At 54.3% G+C, this 23,556-nt stretch overlaps 1 protein-coding gene across 1 annotated transcript in view; it reads right to left on the reverse strand.

Annotated features, from left to right (window-relative positions):
- Positions 1 to 287: 287 nt before the first annotated feature.
- The window catches only part of ANGPT4 (angiopoietin 4), a 48,865-nt gene continuing 25,596 nt past the window's right edge, over positions 288 to 23,556 (reverse strand). The window contains exons 4-9 of the mRNA XM_049651010.1: positions 20,844 to 21,076; positions 18,637 to 18,752; positions 15,930 to 16,031; positions 14,196 to 14,362; positions 9,616 to 9,746; positions 288 to 8,773 (exon numbers count right to left, since the gene is read on the reverse strand). Of these exons, the coding sequence (XP_049506967.1) occupies positions 8,613 to 8,773; positions 9,616 to 9,746; positions 14,196 to 14,362; positions 15,930 to 16,031; positions 18,637 to 18,752; positions 20,844 to 21,076 (910 nt within the window). The 3' untranslated portion in view covers positions 288 to 8,612. The remainder of the gene's footprint in view (positions 8,774 to 9,615; positions 9,747 to 14,195; positions 14,363 to 15,929; positions 16,032 to 18,636; positions 18,753 to 20,843; positions 21,077 to 23,556) is intronic.

The raw sequence follows: 23,556 nt of genomic DNA on the forward strand, positions 1-23,556 counted from the left end.
ACATTTTCCTAATTTTTAAAAAAAATTTTTTTTAATGTTTATTTATTTTCTTTTTTTAAAATTAAAAAAAAATTTTTTTTCAACCTTTTTTTATTTATTTTTGGGACAGAGAGAGACAGAGCATGAACGGGGGAGGGGCAGAGAGAGAGGGAGACACAGAATCGGAAACAGGCTCCAGGCTCCGAGCCATCAGCCCAGAGCCTGACGCGGGGCTCGAACTCACGGACCGCGAGATCGTGACCTGGCTGAAGTCGGACGCTTAACCGACTGCGCCACCCAGGCGCCCCAATGTTTATTTATTTTCGAGAGACACAGAGACAGAATGTGAGTGGGTTAGGGGCAGAGAGAGAGGGAGACACAGAAGCAGAAGCAGGCTCCAGGCTCTGAGCTGTCAGCACAGAGCCTGACGCGGGGCTCGAACTCATGAGCTGTGAGATCATGACCTGAGCCAAAGTCGGACGCTCAACCGACTGAGCCACCCAGGTGCCCCTACATTTTCCTAATTTTTGAGCGAGGGCTCCACGTTTTCATTTTGCACTGCACCCTGCAAATCGTATTCCTGGTCCTGTTTGGAATGCTTGCCGTCAGGATGCTTCCTCTCAGAATCCAGCCGCCATGTTGTGAGGAAGCCCGAGCCATATGGAAAGGGCCCGGGTGGATGGTCCAGCCAGCCGTGAAGTCCATGGCTGTCGTTTTTCTGTCACTGAGATTGGGGGTAGTTTGATATGCAGAAATAACTGTGCCACAGCTTTATTCATTTGGGTTTTTTCCCATCTTTTTGTTCTTACAAATGAAGCTTCAGTGAATAACTTTGTACATGTATTACGTATATTCAGGACAGATTCGTAGAAAGGAAAGATTCCTGTGTCGAAGGGCGACTGCGTATGTAATTCTGTTAGCTTCCGCCAAATTTCTCTCTAAACTCTTATTTTCCCCCCACATAGCTCTGGATTTACAGCGCATTTGTACATGTAAAATCTCCCCTCCCTGACACACCTATGTACGTAGAGAAGCACACAGAGAGAAAAAATGCACCCAGCAAGGTACAGCCTGATGCATTCTCACAAACTAACCCTCACGTGGGTCAAGAAAACAGTCCTAGTCCCCTGAAAGCTGCCCTGGTGCCCCTTCCCAGGGAATCCTCCCTTCCACATATGAATTCACCCCTCTTCACCCATTCTTCTCCTGTCCTTTCCAGTTGGGGGCTAACATGTTCTCTACTGCTTGACCTCTGTGCTAGTCAACAGAACCTGTTGCACGGATGTCAGGTTCGTTAGATGCTCCTTGGCCTTTCTCTTGGGCTATTGTTCTCAGACTAGGTTCCTGTGTAGCCCTGGGGGCCTTTCTCAAACAGTAAGAAAAGACCAAATGCATGGCTTGGCTTCTGTCAGTTAACCCCAACCTTTGGGGTCCACCTCCACTTGTCTGCTGTCAAGCTGCAGCAGTGACAAGTGTTCAAGAAATAATGGGAAAACGTGTAAATGCCATAGGCTGCATTGCGAATAATCGTGGACGTCCTTTGTGGAGTAGTCTTTTGTGTAGGGACAGATCTTTCACGTACGGGACATAGATTTTCTCTGAACTTCAAACGCCTTGCAAGATAGGTATCGCGATCCCAATCTCCTTGGGAGGGAAGACCCAGGTTCTGAGAGGGGAAACAGCTCACTTAAGGTTAACACTCACATTGGAGGATGGGGAAGCCTATGAGCTCTGAGTTACTCCACGGCACTGGCTTCCTGCTGTTTAGACCATTATCTTCTGTGTCCTCGTTGTCTCTGTCTGGCCCTCAAGGGCCCGCCTACCTCAGTCCCTACCAGACCTCTGGCTTCTTCCCCTTCCTGAATGCTCTGGAGCTTTCCCCTGGGCCACCCCCAGGGCCTTTGCATGTGCTGTTGCCTCTGCCTGGAACCTTCTTCTTCTTTTTCTTCACCTAACTCCTCCTCGTCCTATAAGGATGCCTTCCCCAACTAGTTGGTGTCGTTGCAACCCACATTCATTGTACTTTAGGTTGTTTGGTTAATTTTTATTGAATTTCTGTCTCTTTCCACCCACCCCAGACTATAAGCACCTTAGAGCAAGTGTCGTTCTGTCTTGTTCATGGCCGTGTTCCCAGTGCCTGGCACATAGTAGTTACTAAATACTTGTTGAGGGAAGGGACCATCTTACTTGAATCTTATGGCAACTTTGTGAAGCAAGCAGGGCCGGGAGGCTCATTCCCATTTTATGGTTGAGGAGAGTGAGGTCCAGAGAGGACAAGTCTTCTGATTTGTGGACACAGACAGACCTGAGCGGATGTGGTCCTGACACCTCTCCCAGACACCAAGGGGCAGGTGAAGGTGGAGGGAAGAGGCCTCAGCCCGCCAGGAGGCTTCCGGGCTGCTCATATTAAAGTGGCCTGTCCCTGTCCCTCCCCTGCCCAGGCCACAGTGGGGAGGCCAGGGAGGTTGACAAGGAAGAAAGCGAAGTCCTACTCAGAAAAGATTTGGGGGCGGTGGGCCTGTGGCCAAGTGTTCAGAAGCCAGGACATGGAGTTGGGAAGTCAGAAGCAGGAAGGAAGGTCCTGTCCCGGCCCTGGAGGGGGTCGAGTAGGGACGGTGGGCCTTTATTGTCCTGTGTCGGATTCAAGCACCGGCTGGCTTCAGCTTGGCAACTGCTTATGTATTTATGAATTTTCCTTTAACCTTGGTCACAGGGACCATAAGATCCAGGTAAAGCACGTTGTGGGGCAGGTGATCTGGGTCCAAAGCCACCTCTGTAAAATCTTACTGTGTGACTTTGGCCAAGTGACTTTACTTCCCGGGTCTCCGTTCCCCAGTTTGGAAAAGGGAGAGATGATAATGATATCTATTGGTACTTAATGACCCATAAGGTCATTAAGGGGCTTCTTTGGATAATCTAAGGGGCCTGGTATAGGGAAATAATCGGAGACAACATCACAGACAGCTTACCATGGACAGGCTCTGTCCTAGGTGCCTTGCAACGTACTAGGCCCTCACAGGGACTTTGGAGGCTCTTACATTGTCCTTGTAAGGAGCAGAAGGGCCCGGCTCTCTGCAGAACCAGAGGGCTGAACCAATACGCTATGTGACTTATAGAGAGTAGCCACCACAAGCTGGGCCCTGAGTTCCAGGCCAGAGGGACGTAAAAGTCCACTGGACATGGGCGATTCCTCCAGGAAGACTGATGGCCACCTGAGACCCTTTGCTCAGAAGGAATTCATCAGGCCCAAAGCCTCCGAATGCCTAAGAACAGAGCAGAGGCGGAGCTGGAGAAGGACTGAGTTAGGTGGTGACCAGCCGTGAGCACAGGGTACTGGGGAGCTACCGAAGGTTTCAGGCAGGGGAAATGGCATGACTGTAGGCCAGGAGGAAGCAAACCCGGAGATGGAGCCCTATAGGGAGACCGCTGGGATATTCTGAGCAAAAGAGAAGTCTGGGGTGAGAGGGGGAGGTTCTGGAGGGGAAGCGATGCTGCACAGATGGTTTCCCTCCCTGCACCTTTGGGTGAAGCTCCCCTGGCCTGAGACGGAAGCTGTGGTTGAGGTTGGCAGAGCTGATCCCCGGCCACGGACTGATCAGCTCGACTCACAGGGAGGAAAAATATTTAACTCACTGAATTTTGGGGTCTTTTTGCTACATCAGCCTGGCTTGTACCCTAAGTCACCGTATGACCATAGGCGAGGCATTTTACTTCCATGGGTCTCTGTTTCCACATCTGTAAAATGGGGTAATACCAGAACCCACCAGGATTCAGAGATGGTGCAGGTAAAACCAGCATGGGGGAGGCAGGCAGTCAGCGCCCTGTGCTCCCACCCAAGCTCCCCCTGGTTGACCCTGTGTGGGAGACACTCCCAAGTTCCCATCTAGCCTGAGGGCAAGTCCCTTATTTTCTCTTCCTTCTTCTGACTCCCCCACTGGCACCCCGTGCAGGGCAGTGGACACAACCAGACCCTTGACTCAGATTTATACAATAACTGGGTCTGGGTGACTTTCAGACAGAGGTGATCCCGCTCCTGTATTTCACAGACTGGGAAACTGAGGTCTAGAGAGAGGCAGGAATTTGCCCCAGCTCCACAGAGACTCAGGCAGAGTGGTGGCTGGGTTCAGTCCTTGGTGGGCACTGTGGGGAGGAGTGATCTCTGATGTAAGTGCCGGGCGGGGGGGAACTCAGCCCCACCCCGCTCCCCTTTGCTCACTGTGGTCTCAGCCACCCTGGCTCCCTTGCAGTTCCTCATGGTCACCTCAGGGTCTTTGCAATGACTGTTCCCCCTAGTGAACTTACCGTTCCCTGGCTGCCTCTTTCTCACTGTGTTAGTTAGTCCCCACTTTAGGCACTACCTCTTCAGAGAGGGCTTTCCCTGATCGCCGGAAGCTGGACCCTCTGAGATCTGTTTCTGCCTCCTGTTTATTTTCTTTACTTGCCATCTATTGTCAATTTAGTTTTACAAACTAAAAAAAAAAAATTTGGGTTTGGGCCCGTCTCTCTCTCTAGGCTGTTCAGTTCTGTGAGCACATGACCGTCTTGTTTGGTCCACCCCCATCACGCAGCCTGGCCTTGACCCATACACACTGTGTGCATAAATGAATCTATACATGAATGGATAAATACGTGAGCGAATGTTCCAGGCCTGAGTGTCCACCATCACATGGAATTTGCACGATTTCCCTGTGTACCCGACTCCACTCTCCCCACTGTGCAGATGGGAGAAAGGGAGGCTCCAGGAGATCTCACGGGGTAAGGCAGGAATGTGTCCGATGCTAAAAGCCATTGGACATCCCTGACCTCAGGACCCACGAGAACCTCAGTCGAGCAACTCCTTGTGAATCTAACACAGGGAAGTGACACATTTATCCTGGACGTGGCCTGGACCAGACTCCATTCTCCAAAGCACTGCTCCATCAAAAGATGCCCATGCCGTTGTTGCCAACGCAATGCCGTTAGCTTTCTGAAGCATCTTTAAATGCAAGAGGTGAAGACTCACACAGACACCGGGGTGGGGGGTGGGGGTGGGGATCTGGGAGATGGGGTCAGTCCCCCCAGCCACCAAGACAAGCCATCCTGATGCTAGCTGTTCCCTTCCTCCCTGCAAAGGGCCACCTTTTACCTCGGCCATGGCTGTCATCTCTGGGGTGCCCAGTCAACTCTCTCCCTCAGCGTGGAAACTGCTTTCGCCGGGGACATGCAGAGATCTTGGGAACAATGCAATCTGCCTGTCTGGCTCCACCGGGACCTATCAGGTATCAGTGATAAAAGCTCTTGTCTTGGAGAGCTTTCCAGAAAGTTCCTTTGGTGCTTGACATAAGTGGAGGGGACACTCCCCCAGCAGTTTTGTGGTTGGTGTCAGGATGCCTCAGAGAGGCCTGGATGAGGGAGGCAGCTCATAGATGGAAGGTGCACTGGAGGTGGTGATTGGCTGTGCCACCTTGGATGAAATCCTTTCCCTCTCTGGGCTCTAATTTACTCATGACTAAGATGGGGAGAATGCCGATCTGATATAGGAAGAGGTGATTCTGGATATGATTCTGCATAGGCTCAGAATCTGAATTCAAGGGCCCTATGAATGCAGATTCAGGTATCCCCGAAGCCAGTTCCTATGGGTGGTGGCCCCCAGGAGATCCAGCCAGGGCCAGGGCCACACCAGCCATGCCCCCATAGGGCCCTTGGGCTGCCCAGTGTCCTTCCATTGGTCCCGTCTGCAGGACAGGACACTGTGGGTCAGCATTGCTGTCAGGGGACTTCTAGAGGTCGGCAGGTCCTCTGTCCTTATTGTACAAATGGGAAACAGAGGCTCAGAGAGGGCCAGAGACTCTGCTCCAGGGACACAGCCGGGACAGCGAACCAGGGTCTGACAACCCCGGGCGGGACACAGCTGTGTCCTGGGCCAACCCGGGGATGAGATGGAGCCTGGGACCAGGCGTTGGGGGGAGGGGGGCCAGGAGGGAGGCAGAGATGGAGAGAAGGGAAATGGGAGTCAGAGAGATGGATGGTGGAAAAGTGATCGCTGGTTCTAGCCTGTCCAGCATCGCTGCTTCCGGAAACAGTGCCTGGAAACTGCTAGTCCACATGACTTGGGTGGCACTGACCCCAGCCCTGGTTCCAGGCCTGATTGGGTGCCCCAGGTCTGGTCAATCAGACTCACAGTGATAAGTACAAAGATGGGCACTAAAGGACCAGTCCTGGCTGGAGAAAATCATGCCCTTGCTGGAATCACGGGGACAGGGAAACTGTCTTAGGGATGCTCAGCTGGGAGGCCACCAGCCCAGGGCTGCTGGAGCCACCTGTCAGGAGAAAACCTGACTGAGAGTAAAGTCAACGTGGCAGGTGCAGGACTGAACGGTGAAGAGACATCATTTGAGCTCCTAGATCTAGCCCTGCCTGAATCCATCCCTAGACTTCCCGGTATGAGAGTCAATCCCTTCCTTAGGATAAGCTTTCTATCCCTTGTCCTGGAGAGTCCTGGCATGGAGGAGGGAGGAAGGTAGGAAGGAAGCATGACTATTTAAGAACAGGTATCTGAGGGTAACCTAAATCAGCCTGGCCTTTTTCAGAAAGCGAGTGTAGACGGCGATGTGGGCCTTCACCACCCCAGAGTCTGTCCGTGGGGCTCACAGCTTTGCCTCCACCCCGTCTCCAGCACACCTAGCCGCTAAGCTCAGCAGTACACAAATAAATGCCATGGATTCAGGAACACATGCTCACCTTGCCTGGGCCCAGAAGGAGCGGGGGCCCGCCCTAGGGGTGGATTTCCTCACCCCGTTTACCTCTCTGGGAACTAACGTTTATTAGGCACCTGCTCGTGCCAGGCTCTGTTACAAAGTTGACGTACATCCTTTCATCGCCTCCTTGCCACAGCCCAGCCAGGAGGGAGCTTCATCTCCGTTTCACAGACAAGATAACCGAGGCCTCGAGAGGCTGAGCCACTGGCCTCAAGTCCAAGAGCTGGAGCAGGTCCCTCCCACTCCAGAGCCCTGCCCACAGCGGATGTTAAACAAAGGCCTACCGAGCAAATGCGGTGTAAGGCCACGTGAGGCTTCTGAGCAGCACCCTGCCCGCTGTCCTTCCCCACCCTCGCCTGAAATGCCCCCATTGGCAACCATATCCTTTGTTGTTTCTAAAGAGATGAGCTTGCATCTGCGCGGGGTTTGCTCAGGGGCTCGGCTGAGCGGGGACCCAAGGGCAGGGGGACAAGGTGGGTTTTCCACCACCCCAGCCCCATCCAGCAGAAGACCTTCTGAAGACAGAGCATACCCTTAAGGGAAGAGCAGGTTGGTCTGGGCTGGCCTGGGTGTTGGCCGAAGACGGCAGGACTATGATGGCCTCGTCAGAACTGAGGAGGTGACACAGTGAGGGGGTGGGTGGCCCCTCTCTGACCCTGTCCTCCGAAGGAAGTTCACGAGGAGCCACTGGTCTCCCGGACCCAGGCGAAGGCTTGCTCTGCCCCCCACCCCCACCTCCCGCAACCCCCTAGCTGCGGGTGGCAGCACTGTTGGATCAGGTGGGAGGAAAGGGTTAGGGTCTCAGCTTGGAGGCTGGAAGGATCTGGACCTGAAGATTGGGGTCCTGCTCGAGGCAGAGTGGACGGTCCCCAACAGCCCGTGAACGTGAGCTGAGGTGAGCTAGGATGACAGGGAGTGCTGAGAGGGCAGCCTCCAGGCAGAAATCTGGCTTTTCAAGGACCAGATGGAGCCTGGCAGGACCCCGGCCCAGAGCACAGATCGGAAACTTCGTTCTAGACCCTTCTTGAGGGGTGGAGTGTGTCTTCTTTGACCCAAAGCTGCTTCCGGTTGTTTTTAAGGGCTGTTCGGGGCCATCGCTGTGGCTCTTGTAGCCAGAAAGAGTGGGTGCAGGCGGGGGTGTAGCGGTGGAGCTCGGGGTCCCCATCCTGTCACATTTGACCAACTTTTCCCAAGGGCATCTGCAGCCCCGAGAGATGCTCTGCGATCAACAGGGCCTGTTTTCAAATAAGGACATTTGGAGAAAGCTGCCCATTCTAACTCCTTCATAGGCAGTCAAAAGGCATATGACCACATTAAAGGCCCTGACAGGTCCTGCAGCTAAGAATGCCTGTTCACGTTGATTTAACTGGGTGTTTCCCTCCCTCACCTGACCCCAGGTACTTTTTGAGGGGCGCCTGAGATATTCTCTCTGGAACATATTCGAGGACATGCCGGCGGTAAAGGAATGCCCCTTAGATCTTCTGAAGCCCCCGAGAGGCCAGGTCTGGCCTTCAGATGCTGGGGCCTGGGAGAAGTGGACTGTACTCGTATATTTCTTTGAGGACCTAAGTTAAGTTTGCTCTCCGCTCATTCAGGGTATTGGGACCCTCAAGCTGGCAGGGGACCCCTGCCGGAGACAGAAGGGAAGAGGAAAGAGGGATACTATAGAGTCAGATGCCCCCCCCCCCCCCCGCCACCCACCATCATGTCACAACTTGAGGAGAACAGGGAGGCAGCAGATCCTCTGGACTCCTGGGCAAGGAGGCCTGGCCCGGGGGGGGCCCGGGTGTCCAGGATCATACCCTGGCACTGTGTCCCGTGTTTGGATCCAGCTCGTTCAGGGAATACCGAGTCCCGGCTCTTCGTGTGGGTCCAGCGTCCGGGTGTCGCTGCTTATTAGACGCTCACGGGACGCACCATCATGCGGGTGGCCCGCAGCGAGTAGCTGGGGCCTTGGAAGTAGTGCCAGCGGATGCCGTTGAGCTTGCGCACGTGATGGTGAGCCGGGTAGTAGATACCATTGAGATTGGAGAGGCCGCAGGCATCAAACCACCATCCTGGTGGAGGGAGAGGAAGACGCTTTGGGGAGGTAGGGGCCAGCCAGGGGGCCGAGGGCAGCCCTCTACCCCGGGGACTGATCAGGGGGCTGCTGCCTCCTCCAGGGAGCCAGCTGGCAGGAGATGGACAGGGTGGGAGGGGCACCGGGATGGGAGGGAGAGTCCCGGACCTTCCGCTCAGCCCGTGGCCTCTGGGGGACGGCACCTTGATGGTCCCTGAGCTTGTGTCAGTCTCTCTGTGGGGCTCTGGTGCCTCTGTCTCTCCCTTTGGTCTCTGTTGCCCTGCCTTTCGGGGTCTGTCTCTCACACAATGTGTCCCTCTGTCTTTCTGTGGTCTGCACATCGTCTCTCCATCTCTCCCTCTGGACTTCTGTTCCCGTGGGACTCTCTGTGTTCACTGCTCTGTGTCTCTATGTCCTGATGTCTCTCTTATCTCTGTCTCTGCGTCCCAGGAGGTCTCTCCTCCTATCTCTGCCCCTCCTACTCACCCCATCTCCTGCTTTCTGACCTGTGTCCCCCACGCCCAGGAGCACTGCCTGAGCCAGGCCTTGGTGGGGAGCTGCCCCTCTTGTCCCTCTGCCCACGTCTCCCCATCTTGGTCCTGCTCGGCCTGGGGGGGAGTGGGTTCTCAGGCCTGGGGTTGGGACCCCACCCCCCAGTCTCAGGCGAAAACTGGTGGTGCCTGTGTCAGGATGAGGCAAGACCCTGAGGGAACCTTGAGGACTTGGCGGGGGAAGGGGCGGATAGGGCACAGCCAGGCCCGCCCGGGGGTGGGGAGGAAATGGGGGTGTCCAGCCAAGTGAGCCTGTGGGTGAGCGGGGCTTGAGCCCACTGGCACCCACCTCCAGACAGCATCTGGGCACACTTGCAGAGGCAGTTGTCATTGTCTGCATCACGGGTGCTGAAGTTGGTGCCTTGCAGGACCAGGCTGCTCTGGCGCCCTGCTGAGCCGCTGTATCCGCTCAGAGAAAGCCTGGAGGCCACCAGGAGGTGGTGATGGGAGAGGGGTCCAGAGTGAGGATGGGGCTGGTTAAAGAACGACCTCCCCAGGAGGCTTGGTCCTAGGCGGGGGCACCTCTCCGGTTGTTCTGGGGTGAGGGGCGCCCCAGCCTAGGGTGCTTCGGCCATCCCTGCCCCTGGATTACCCTCCCTGCCTGCTGTCTCCCCGGGAACAGCACCCACTGTGGGCCAGGCCTCCCTCATCTCACCGACCCCGAGTCTCGGACAAGAGTGAGAGGGATCAAAACGACGAGAATGAAGGTGATGGCTAACGTTTTTTTGAACGTCTACTGTGCCCTGGGCATCGTTCCAAGCGCTTCATGTGGGTTAACTCATTCTTGCTCAGTCCTCGCAACACCCTATTGGTTCTAGTTTACAGACGAAGAAACAGAGCCCAAGAACCTGAGGAGCCTGCCCCAGGCCTCAGAACGGAAGAGGGTGAGAGCCAGATGCCAGCCCGGTGCATTTCCCTCGCCAGCTGACCATCCTGCCACCTTCAGGAAGCCTTCCCTGACCACATCAGCCCACACGGCTCTGTGCCCCGGGGCAGCCCCAGCCCTGTGACTTGCAGCCCGCTGGGGAGGGTTTCTATTTCTCTGCCAGGCTGTGAGATCCTCTTGGGCATGTCCAGGCCTGCATGGTGATTACGACCATGAGCTCTGGGGGACAGAATGCCTAGGTTCAAATCCCCGCTCTGTCATTCTGCGGCGGCATGACCTCGGGCAGCCTGCGTCACCTGTCAGCTTCAGTTTCGTCATCTGCTAAAATGCTAATGACGGTAATATTAACAGTGGCGCCCTGGTCTGGTTATTGCGGTGCCATGACTTTGGCGTGTGATGAGTGCAGAGCAGGGCGGGCATGCAGTAAATACTCAGCACGTTGAGGGCTGGCTGTCATGTGTCCCTGTGTTCCCAGCCCTTGGCATGTGGCTGGCACGGGCTCCTGCTCTGCCTGGTTGGAGAGAGTGTTTCATGCTTGTAGCACAGGCAACGCAGTTGGGGACCTGGTCTGAGGACGATGAAGAAGGTCCTACGGGTGGAGGAAAATGGACACCAGAGGCGGCCAGGGAAGCTCAGGGAAGCTCTGGTTCCCCCAGGGCAGGGCCTGGGAGATGCCCCCTTGTGGGATCAGGAGGAAATGTGGGGCTTGGGCACGTGGCCTGGCTCGGTCCCTGCACCTCCCACCATGGGCTCTGCCTGTCTGTGGTGAGGCAGGGGCATGGCCTTCGGGGCCAGATGCTCTAACCGTGAAGCTCTAACTGTGCCCTTAAACATGCAACCCAGGGCTCACCTGACTGGTGTTATAGCCCCCCCCCCCCCACCCCGGAAAGAGGCCCATCTGGCCAGGGCTCTCGGGGGTGGGGACAGACAGGTTGGCCCATGGCTTCATATAGTCCCAGCTTCTCTTTGTGGCTATTATAGGCTCCCCTTGAGGCTTCAGCGATGTCAGTTCAAGGTCAGGCTTGGGGCTCTGGCTGAGGTTCGGGGTGACATTCAGTCTGAGCTGGGTAGAATCGGGGCTGGACAAAGCCGATGGGCCTCACGGGGGTTACTCCAGCAGCACTGGCCTCCCTACTGTCTCCAAGTCCTCAGCTCAGTCTCTGCCTCCCTTCCCCTCCCCCGTGGGCGCCAGAATGGGGATCTCGTGACCCCCGGGGAATTCTCAAGTCGGGGACCAGGATGCCCCACGTGACTCAGTGCTGAAACCCATCTCGAACATGTGCATGGCTCAAGCCTGGGGAACTCAAACACACAGGCCTCCGGGTATCCCCAGGTTAGGCACACAAGGTGTGTTTTCCACGTGTCCGTGGATCTGTGGGTGGGTCTGTGCATCTACAGTTGTGAGCGTTTGGATACCGTTGTGCGTGCCTGCGCGCATATGTGTGCGTGTGTTCTGAGTCTGTGTGTCAGTATCTATGGTGGAATCTGCCTTTGTGTCTGGAATTGCACGTGTGTTACCTGTGAGGGCTTCTGCAAAGCACCGCTGCACGTGTCTGTGCTTGCTTGTGTAGCGATGCGCTTGTGTGAGTCTGTGCGCTCTGTAGGCCTACGTGTGTGCCCCAGAGGTGTGGTGAGCCCCTCCACATGTGCACGTATGTCTGTGCCCGCCCTTGCGTATCTCTGTGTATCTCGCACTTGTAATCAGATCTGGGTGTGTGGGCACCTTTGGGGGGCATGTGCCTGTGCCTTGGCCGTGCCTCCTGCTTCCTCCCTCCCTGTGGGCCACTTTCTCTTGCAGGCTTACGCATGTGCCTTAGTCAGGCTCTAGAAGGCCCTCATTATTGTGTCTGACAAATAAGGGTGGCCTTCCTGCCCCTGATGCCTATGCTTCCCTGCCTCTGGGCTTCCCTGTGGGGATCCTCCCCACCTCAGCCGCCAGCTGACCCTACGGTGGGGGCACGGGGACCAGCATCTGTTCTGTCACTCTCCCCTTGGCTCTTCTCTGGCAGTTTCCACATCTCCCTCTGTTTTCTAGGATCTCCGTGCCCCCCCCCCCCCCCCCCCCCCCCGCTGCCCCCTTCGCTCCCCCCCAGACTCCCAAGCCTTTCCTGAAAGAGCAGGGACTCTTCCTTATGATCTTGAAAGAGACTTGCTCAGGTTTGGGGTATCCGTGGCCAGCTGGATGGAAGGAACCCCCTCTCTGCCTTTTTTCAAAACATCCCCACTGCCTGGGGGTGCCCTTCCTATTCTCTCTTTGTCTGGAGGATGCCCACCCTTTATAGGCATTACCTCCTCCAAGGAGTCCTCCCTGTTCGCACAAGCATCTCTATGCCCCTGTGTGTTCCCCACAGGCAGCTAGTGTCTTCCCAGGAGTGTGGGACTGCCTGTGGACATGCTCACCCCCAGACACACAGGACCCACGACTGTGAACGAAGCAACGGGGATAGGAACAGCAGTGAACTCACACAGAGCAGACGAGCCAAGTGTGTGAACAGCTGCCTCGGGGTCAGCAATTATATTCTTTGCTGAGCATTTACTAAGTACCAGGCACTGTGTTAATGCTCGGTGTGCAGTATCTCATTTGAGCTTCATAGCACTTTGAATAAGGTAGGTACACCTAGGGCACCCATTTTACAGATGAGAAAGTGGAGGCATTTCTTCGGGATCACTGAGGGAGATAGGGATGGAGTCAGGACTTAAGCCTTGGCTTTAGTGGCTTGACTAGGAGTCGGCAGCGTGTTGTGGTTACTCCCTGGTCAGCTCGAGGAGTAGCGGGGAGAGGACCATCCAGCTTAGCCCTTGCCTCGCCCAGACCCAGGGCATGGTTCATTCAGCTCTGAACCTGGCTGTTTAAGGAGGACTATTATCAGATTGGGGTGGGTCCCGTAAGGAGGATGTCAGAACAACTTAGCTGAAGGATCCAAGGCGTCTAATAAGAAGAGAAAGGAGTGGGTGGAGCATAGTATTGAAAAGCTCCCTGAGATGGAATTAGACCTAAAGTGCAGGAAGACGGAGAATCATCCGATTCCTTTGGAGGAAGTGACTTCCCCTGTCAGTGGAGGCATCCCAGCCTGGCTGGCTGGTGGCTGGGGCATATGTGCTAGCATCACATGAAGCCCCAGGTGACAGGTGATGTCCTTTGCAGACTTGTGAGTGGGAGTCTATGATTTCAATCCTGTCCTGGTTCAAAGATAGCCAGGACCCAGTCGTATCTTCAAGAACCCTGAGTTTCTCAGAGAGGCAACATCATGTAGTAGAAACACCCTGGGTGTTGGTAGCAGAGAGACCTGAGTTCAAATCTAAGCTCTACCTAACTTGTAACTTGGGGCAGGATACTTAAGCTGTGTGCCTCAGTTTCCACATCAGTAAAGCAGGTGCGGCAATGCTTACCTCAGCGTGTTGTGGGAGGATTAAATGGAGTAATATGCCTGGAACAGAGTAGGTGCTCAGTAAGTGCTCATTTCTTTTCCGAAATAGAGCCAAGAACCGAGCCGAGGGAGGTGTGGGAGACCTTGATGATTTCACATTACGCTCATATTTAAGCCCATCCCGCAGTTAAGCAGTGGAAGTCCAGACAAGCCAGAACATTGACTTGCCCAAATTGACAAAGTGAGCTGGAACAGAGCCGGAAGGAGCTCAGGTTCCCTGATTCATAGCCCAGGGACCTTTCTACCTTACCCCACGGCATGGGACAGGCTGGGCTCCCCACTCTGGGCCTCAGGAATATGGCTGCCTCGGGGTGACTGACCTGAGAAGGCCCTTTCCTGCTCCTGGGATGGCAGCGTCAGCGACAGTCTCTCCACCCCACCCAGTGGCCGGGACGTGCTGAGTGTTAACCGGCCGCCTCCAGATCCCGTGACGTGCGCCCAAATGGGGGACAGATGGTAGGAACAGGAGACGCCCAGGGATTGACCCTTGGTGCGGACTCTACAGCCACTAGCCCGGGACCCCAGCCCGCCCACCAGCCTGGGCCCCGAGCCCACCTGTACAGCTGCCCCTCGCTGCCCAGCTGGAAATGCTCATACTGAGCGTAGGCCTCGTTGCCTTCCCAGTCTTGCAGCTCCACACGCAGGGAGTAGGCTGTGCGGCCGGTGAGCTGGTGCATCACCTCATTGCCCAGCCAGTGCTCCCCTGCCGGGTCGCCGAAGCCCTGTGGGGAGCGAAGGGTGGGGGTGGGCTTCATGCTGCGATGGGAGGCCGTGCCCCTGGCCGAGGAGCTGGGCTGGGCCGGGCTCCAGGGCCACTTAATCCAAAACCACTTTGCCTAATGACCAAGTCCATAAAGTACAGTGTGGGCAGGCCTGGGGATGGGAGTTCTCCACCTCCTAGAGAAAAGAAAAAAAAAACAAAAACAAAAAAAAAACAAAAAAAAAAAAAAAAAAAACAAAAAAAAACAAAAAAACCCCAAAAAAACAAAACCCAAGATTTTTGTAAAACTGGGTAAATTCTGTTAAAAATAATTGAAATCACATTTCTGTGGAGTTTCAGAACAGGCAAAATGAATCCGTCGTGCTAGAAGTCAGAATGGCAACTACCTTTTGGGGGAGTATTGACTGGGGCACGAGGAGGCACAGGGGGGCACCAGAGGGGCTTCTGTGGTGCTGGCAGTGCTGTATATCCAGCTTTGAATGGTGGGCACGTTGGTGAACACACAGGTAAAAACCCACTGAGTATCTTCCGCTTTTAAGATTTGTGCACTTAGCTGCATGTGCGTTGGACCGCAACAAAACATTAAAAGATTTTAATCGGGGGCATAAATTGTAGAGCGACCTTTGTTGGGTGGCATGGCAACTCCTGCAAAATTTCAACAACACAGAAATGCAAAGCTAAGCGCGTTAGTGTCCCAGGGTGATGAGAAACCTGTCCTCGGCCCGAATAATAATTCAGCACCAAGGACAGGGGCACATCTAAACCCCACTCCCCACTTCCGTCCTGCCTCGCTGCCGATTAGTCTGTTAGTATTCAGTGCTCTTGTGTATTTCTGTGTCTGAGCATCCCCTTTCTTTTTTGCCATTTTAATACTTGTTTAAAACTCAATTGGCTCAAGGACACTCATATCTTAATTTGGTATTTATTTTTAAGTGCTGGTCAAATGAACAGTACGCAGCCACAACTAATGATATTGTTGCATTTCCACATACCTTCTTCTATTTCTTTTGCTTGTGGAAACTTTAAGAGCTTTTAAGCCAGCTTGCCAAAAGTTCTTTACTCAAAAGTTAATTTACAACTTGGAAGACACTAGGGCACTACTTCTCATCTTGTAAAATGCACTGGGTCTTTGAGCCAGCAATTCCACATTAAAGAATCTCTCCTGAAAATGTGATTATATATGTGTGCAAAGATAAGGACATTCATTTAAGCAACGCAGTCAGGGGTAGGCAGGGGAGACTACTTTTTTCTGTTCCATTTTTGTATTCTTAAAAAAAATTTTTTTAAAGCAATATGCATGTATAATCTTTACACAAATAAAAAAAATAAAGTTAAACTTTTATTTTTAGGATAGATGTCAGAACCTGCAAAAAGAAGGTTCAATTTCAGGTGACGGAGTCCTTGACAGTGAATGTGCACTAGGAAAATCTGTTTGAAGGTGGTTGGTTTTAGGTGGGTTGATTCCCCCCCCCCCCCCCCACCCGGGGAGGGTTGAAGGCAAACCAGTGCCCTGCCTACAACCCCCCTGCCCCAGTTTCAGGGCTGAAAAGCCCCTTCAGCAGTGTTACCTGTTTGTAATCTCTCCAGTTCCGCTGGAAATTCACACTGCCATTCTCACGGCGCTGGATGAGAGTCCATCCGCCTCCATTGGCCTCCATGTCACAGAACACCTGGAAGGAATTGGGTGGTAGTGGTGGTGGTTGTGGGGGGGAGTTGGAAGCCCTTGGAAGATGTCAGAAGCAGCTCTGGACCAGCCCCATTTTGATTTGGCTGACAGTTTCACAGAGCAACAGGTGAGCCTGGTGGTCAAGGGCATCAGAAATATCCAGGTTCACATTTCCCACTTAGTGTCATCATTTTTTCTAAAGTCGTGGACAAGTGATGTCCTCTCAGAGCCTTCCTTTCCTCGTTTGTAAAATGTAAGCGTTAAAACCTTAACCTCTTTGTGCCTCAGTTTCTCACCTGCAAGTTGGCTTGATGCAAGAACTATGTATAATGAGTCATCCAAAGAAAAGAGTCTGGGCATATTGGGAACTAAGTAAACGGAGGCTTTTCCCCTGCTATTATTGCGAGGTTGTGGTAAGGATTAAATGCTGACAGGTGTAACATGCTTGGCACACGGCGTAGACTCAGGAAATGTTATTACATTCAGCGGGCAAATGTTTTCTGAGCATCTGCTATATACCAAGCTCCATTCAAAGTATGGGAGGTGCCAGTATGGATAAGACAGAAAGAGTCTTTCTCTCAAAGAGCTCACCATCCATCATAATCTCTTCTTTCAGCCTAATCTTTGTTCGTATTATTCTTCCAGCCAGTTCAGTACATGTTCAATGTTCAGTGAAGACACACTTGGTCCCTGGTCCCATACTAGGTGACAGAGACGCGTCAGAGATCAATCAACCCTCAGGGCTGGCTTGGTGTGGAGGATATGCCTGGCTGCTATGATGGGGCAGGCAGACTATCGGTTATGAACATTTGGGCAGCCACAAGAAGAGCTCCTAAGAAGGAGTCACTGGGCAACCCCGGAAGGCTTCTCAGAGGAGGTAGCATTGGAACAGGGCTTTGGACGATGATGTGACAGGCAGACAAGTGGAAATGGCAGTGAAGGGAGCGGCTCTTAGAAAGTAGAAGCCTGCTCAGGGAGAGGCGACAGTGGCATTTGTTGTGGGAGTAGCGGAGGGTACAGTAAGGGAAACTGAGGTCCAGAGAGGAGAAGGGGCTTTCTCGAGGCAAGTGAGACTAAATTACGCTGAGGTCTGAGCCCAGCTCTTTTGCCTCACAGAATTTCACCATAGCTGAATTTCATATAGAATGAACCTAATTTCATATAGAATATTTACCTAAAAAGTAGTGTCCCTTAAAAAAAAAAACTTAAATACTTAGATGAAATGTATTTCAGAAGGAAATCTTATCAGTACCACAAATCGAACACTAGTAACACTTGCTTTTAGTCAAATAATTGTAAAAATAAATGTAACGAAAACATGAAATTCTAGCTAGACATCGAGGGCCTGATCTCTTTGTTAAAAGAGGAGTTTAGCAGGTGTGTGTGAAGTGTTAAAGACAGCCCGGAAACAAACACATATAAATGTATATAATATATATATATATTATAGGAAGTCAAAGAAAATTGAAAAGGGAATTAGGAAGTGCAAAGACTGACTACTTGTTCTCCATACTCTTTTACTTCTGGGCCTGGCTTCCAAACCCTGCCTCCTGATACCCACACTTCCCCTCGACCCCTCATCCATCTCATAAGTGGACCTCCAAAGCCCAGGGCAACATTCACTGAAGACACTCACTGGAGATGGTGGGGTCTCTATTGGCCCTGCTCCCTCATTTCCCACGTGCAGCAGAGCCCCCACACCTGCATTCAACTGGACTATATGTAAATTAGAAATAAGCCTCTTTGTGGGGCGCTTGGGTGACTCAGTCAGTTAAGCGCCCGACTTCTGCTCAGGTCATGATCTCACGGTTTGTGGGTTGGAGCCCCACCCCGGGCTCTGTGCGGACAGCTCAGAGCCTGGAGCCTGCTTCGGATTCTGTGTCTCCCTCTCTCTCTGCCCCTCCCCCACCCCTGCTCGCTCTCGCTCTCTCTCTCAAAAATAAACATTAAAAAAAATTTTTTTTAAACTAGAAATAAACTTCTTTGTGTTAAGCCCCTGGATTTTCAACGTTTGTTTGCGGTTTCAGCCAGCATTACCTTTTTTTTTCAATTAAAATTTTTTTTGATGTTTGTTTATTTTTGAGAGAGAGAGACAGAGAGAGAGAGAGGGACAGAGTGCGAACGGGGACGTGGCAGAGAGAGAGAGAGGGAGACACAGAGTCCGAAGCAGGCTCCAGGCTCCGAGCTGTCCGCACAGAGCCCGACGTGGGGCTTGAACTCAGAACTGTGAGATCGTGACCTGAGCTGAAGTCAGATGCTTATAACCAGCTGAGCCACCCAGGCGCCCCACAGCCAGCATGACCTTAACCAACACAGAACTGTTTTCTGCCATTCCAACTAAAAGCATCTCTGGAGAAGATGCAGAAGGATGTACTTCCAGTTCTGGGAACTTCCGCTTTAACCCCCACATTCTGACCTCTGACTCCCTTGGAGGCTCCCGAAGGTAGGGTCATCCCACCTTCTCTGGTATCTCAGATGTTGGACAAGGCCTGAAGCTGACTGGGGCGGGCGGAGGCGGTGACCTGTCGGGGAGCCCCTTGGCTCAACACCCTCCGCTAACCTCAGCCCCCTTAGGAGGAGTTAGGGGTTAGGGTTAGGAGTCCCCTAACCTTCCTGGGCTCCGTCATATTGGCCACGTGGATGGTGTAGACGCCACTGGCGTTGGCCCCGAAGCGTTGGATCTCTGCACAGTCCTGGAACACCTGCTCAGCTGCCCTCACGGAGGCTGCAATGTGACAACGCAAAAGCAATTGGAGGTAAGCTAAGGAGAGAGGGAAGGGGCCAGGTGAGCCCTACTTCCTGCCGGGTTCCGGGTTGGGAGATGCTGGGGACAGGGAGAGGTATCAGACCTGAGAAAGTTTCCTAGAGGAGGGGAGCGAGCTGGGGTCTGGATAAGGAGCAGGATCACCTAGGAGAAGGGGAAAATGTTCCAGGCAGAGGGAACAGCGCGTGGGGGGGCTCCAAGGTGGGAACAGTCCTGGCGTGTGCCAAGGATGGGGTGGTGTGGGAAGGTGGTGGAGGCCAGGGAGGCGAAATGACCCACACCATGAGACCAGAGCTGAGCCAGAGAGAGCTCTGGCTGTCTGACGAACTTGATGGGAGCAGGGCAAGGCTGGCACAGGGACGTTCAGAGAGGAACGAGAAATGAGGTTGAGTTTCAGCAGGCGCCAGGTCAGCCTCGGATGCCAGGGTGAGGAAGGAACCCAGACTGTGCGGAGGAAGAGGGCTCCGGCTAAAGCGTGGAACGGAGACTGCAGGGGATAAGACTCAAACCAGGGAGGCCGCAGATGAGGCTGCTAGGGTCTTCCGGGAGAGGTAACTGGGGTCGGAACCCCGGTGAGGCACGTCCCCCTCAACCGAGGGCTAAGGGAAAGGTAACTGGGTCAAGGGCACATAGCTGGGGGCATGGGCAGAGCCTTCCCTGTCTCTAGGTCTTACGAAGGAGTCCTTAGAGCGCCCTTCGGTAGGAGGCACAACCCCACGGTGCCCTTCTCTGGTGACAGCAGGGCAGGGGCACGGGGCGTTTGGGCAAAGGGTGCCTGAGGCCAGGCGCCCAGCACAACCTCCTACCCAGCCTGGCGAGCAGACACGGGATCACAGCTGGAGACTGGGTTAGCGGTGAGCCCGCGGGCAGAGGCGCCGGGCCTGGGCCTGTATCTGGGGCTGAGCTCCAACAGACCCACACGTGGGACTAATTTAGGCAGTGTCACTGCCAGGGCTATGGCACAAGCCAGCGATGCGTTCGGGTCCCTCCATATCTCATGGTTTGGAAGGACTCCACTTCTGCCCGTGGCTTCCTTGGGGCCTCACATCCCTCAAACCCAGCAGGGCCTGCCCCACTTAGAGCCCTGGTGCCATCCTCTGGCCCTAAATCGCTGCCAGCCTTAGTGCCTGGAACGCGTCACTCCGGCTGGATTCCTTGTGCCTTAAAGGTTCCCCGGCCTCCTGCCGTGCTGATCCTGCAAGGAGTAGAAACACTTTCCTCCGTCTTTCCCTCCCACCCAGCCGTTCTCCACTGCCCGGTTCCAACTGAGCTTCTTAAAACATAGTCCCGCTGGGTGTAAAAACCTTCCCACGGCTCCTGACTGTCCTCAGGTTGGTGTTCTTTCTCCTCAGCCCTGCCTTTTAGGTCTTCTGTGGTCTGGAAATGTCAGCTGCATTGCTGGCACACAGTGGGTGCTCAGTTAGGGTTCTGCTGACTGACTCAAGCTGAAACCAGCAGGGTCTCGGCCACCCCAAGCGGGCCCCCTCAGAAGGAGTCAGTGAGAACCGACCCCGGCCTTGATCTCCCCTCTCAGCAGCCAGGGCCAGAGATGCCTCCTCACTTCTGTGGGGCTCTCCTGGGTTTAGGGACGAGGGCAACAGGGCGAGAGGAGGCCTTGGGGAACACTGAGTCCAATCTGTCCACTCTACAGATAGGGAAACTGAGGCTGGGGGAAGGGTGGGGCAAGCCGAAGCAAGTGAGGGTGTCGGGTGGATCCTGGAACCCAAACTTATGCGTCTGGGCTGGGGGAATCCTTATTATTGTTATCACTTTCACAAATAGATGGCGAAACTGAGGCCAAGAGAGGGACATGCCTAAGGTCACTCATGGAGTTAGGGGGTGGCGTCTGCCTTGGCTCTTCCTAGGACTCTCGTGCTCCTCGTTCGTTGTTAGTCTTCGTTGTCAGTCTTCGTTGTCATTTCTATCTCCCAGGTGCCGGGAGAGGGGACGGGCCTTGCCCGCAGTGGCTTCCAGAGAAGCGGGAGGGTAAGCAGGATCTCCCTCCCCTCCCCTGCCCTCCTCCCGCACCGCACCAGGCGCCCCCTCGCTCACCCGGGCCCTGGGCCACGACGCGCACCAGGCGCTGCACGGACTCCAGCAGTTGGCGCTGTTGGCGCTGCAGGAGGCTCGAGTTGCTGCTGGCGGCGCGCAGGCTGCGCTCCAGGCCCGCGAGGGCGCCGCTCTGGCGGCCCAGCAGCCGCCGCAGCCGCTCCTTCTCGCCGCGGAGAGAAGCCAGCTCCGCCTGCTGTTGCGTCTCCAGGGCCTGCACCCTCGTCTCCAGCGCGCTGCGGGGCGGGGGCGCACGCGCGTCAGCCCGCTGTCCCCGCCACGCGGTCACACTCGAGGGCTCGTCCCCGGGGCCCTGGGGGCGGGGGGCACTCCCCTAACAGATCCGTAAGGGGGCTCAGAGAGGTGGGGCGCCTGCCCAGAGTTACACAGCCCCGGGGAGGTGGGGGGGGGGCGTGCCCCCCGGCAGCAGAGAGCAAGGAGGGGAGGAAAGAGAGACCGGAGACCTGGCTCTGGAAGAAGATGGATGGATCGGGGTCCAGAGAAGAAAGGGGTGGTGGTGGCGGGGGCGCCTGGGTGGCTCAGTCCTTAAGCCCCTGACTCTTGATCTCTGCTCAGGTCACGATCACCGGGTTCCTGGGATCCAGCCCCTCGTGGAGCTCTGCACTGCGCTGGAGCCTGCTTGGGATTCCCTCTCTCTCCCTGTCTGTCTGCCCCTCCCCTGCTCTCTCTCTCAAAATAAATAAATACGAAATAAAATTGAAATAAAGAGAGAGAGAGAGAGAGAGAGAGGTGGGGGTGGAAGGAAGTGCCAGGAATGATAGCTTTGATATCAAAGCTTTTGATATCAATGCCAGCCTTGATAAGGATGTCCTTATCAAGTCCACAGTATGCCTGCCCTTTGACCTAGCAGTCCGCTCCCAGGAGGTAACCTCTAGGGAGCATAGGCAGGAGTGCCCCTTGGGGGATCGGTTATAATAGAGAAAAACGAAGGGCCTGAATGCCCAGCAGCCAGGGCCGGCTGGGCCTGTGCTGTCTCCACATCCCTGGAAATGCTCTGGGGGCAGAGCGCATCTGGGCGGAATTGGAAAGATGCCCAGGACCTGAGCGGGACTGCGCTCTGGACACGAGTGCCTCTCGTCCAGCCCCACATGTGGGTGACCAAACAGAGGAAGGAAAAAGGTATTGCTGTAAATGCAGAGGGAGACCCGTGAACTTATAGGAAAAGGCTTAGAGAGGCACGTGGAAGGACACGGTGGTGCCTGTGTTTGCAGAGAAAGTGAAAGAAAATCCACGAAGCGTTGTTACTCCTGCCAAGCGAGTGAGCGAGCTAGCGAGCGGGCTGGAGTGGATGGTGATGGAGAGGAGGAAGAGGGGAGGCGGGTGGAGGGAACCGACTTTCCCTTTCATTTTATACGGGTCTCTATTGTCTGGCGATATAACAAGCGTGGAGCATTTTTGGCACGGGTTTAAAAAAAAAAGAAGAGTTTAAAAAAAATAAAAACGCTTTTGACTCAACTCTTCCACTTCTGGCATTTTCGCCTGCAGGCTGGCTCACGTGTGTGTGTGCAGCGAGGTACGGGGACATTATTCACCGCCTCACGTTGAAGAGTAGAGAAAGACAGGAAACAACAACCTTACTGCCCATTCGCTGGGGACGCAGGAAAATTAGGGTGGGCACAGCCATGGGGTGGAACGTTATCCAGTTGGAGAAAAGAACGAGCAACATGCAATGAGGGAACGGTTTCCGGGATACTTGGAAAAAAGAGCTGGACGCTCCATTTGGGATCAAGAAGGATAAAAAAAGGGATATATTTGTTTACATATCCATAAGAAACCCCCGAACGTCAGCTTACAGAATGTCCGCTGGGGGACAAGGATTTCTGTCTGGTGTTCACTTCTGTACCCCCCAGTGTCTCGAACAGTGTCTCACATGTGGTAAGAGCTCAAAAAATGACTGGTGATTGAATGAATGAAAGGATGCACACACACACACACACACACACACACACAAAGCCAGGGAGAGCGGTTACCTCTGCCGTGGGTGGGTGGCTGGCTAAGGGATGGGGATAGGAGAGAGACGTTCTCCTATCTGTAAGGTTACGCCAACCCATTCTCCAGACTAGCACAATGAGTCTAGCCGAGGCAGAAGGAATTCCCCCCCGCCGAACCCCAAAGTATGCCATAGGAAGAGAAAAAAAACGGGGGCACACTCGGGTTCTAGAAATTTAGCTGTCTCCATGGGCCAATAGCATATTGGTGATATCCTCCCTCTACACGGATTTCTGGACAGTGCCCATTCAGACTGTCCCAGTCCCTGGCCTGCCCCACCTTGGAGTGGCAGAGTAGGAATAAGAAGGTGGACAAACTAGCATTAGCTGTACGCAGATCAGAGAGACCCGGATGAGCCTTAGGTCCTTATTGTGACCAGCGTGCGAGCAACTGTAACACTGTAACATCTCCCCCTGTACAGAAGCGGGTGGCTGCCTCAGTGTGTGGGTTTTGCCTCCTCCGGCACCCTGACCTTGACAGTTTTTCTCCACTCAGCTCGAAACCAAGATGAAATCAGCCTCAGATGCCAGTTTCTCTGCCTAAGGAAGGAAGGAAGAAAGGAAGGGAGAAGGAAAGGAAAAAAAGGAAGGAATGGAGAAAGAATCAGGGCGTCCTGAGCCCCCAGGGAAATGCCTGTCTCCCGTCTCCACCCAGGGGTGCCTGCTGGGCCCCCAGCCCAACCTCAGCCCAGCCCCAGGGCCCAGCT

Source organism: Panthera uncia (assembly GCF_023721935.1).
Source record: "Panthera uncia isolate 11264 chromosome A3 unlocalized genomic scaffold, Puncia_PCG_1.0 HiC_scaffold_11, whole genome shotgun sequence".
NCBI lineage: Eukaryota > Metazoa > Chordata > Mammalia > Carnivora > Felidae > Panthera > Panthera uncia.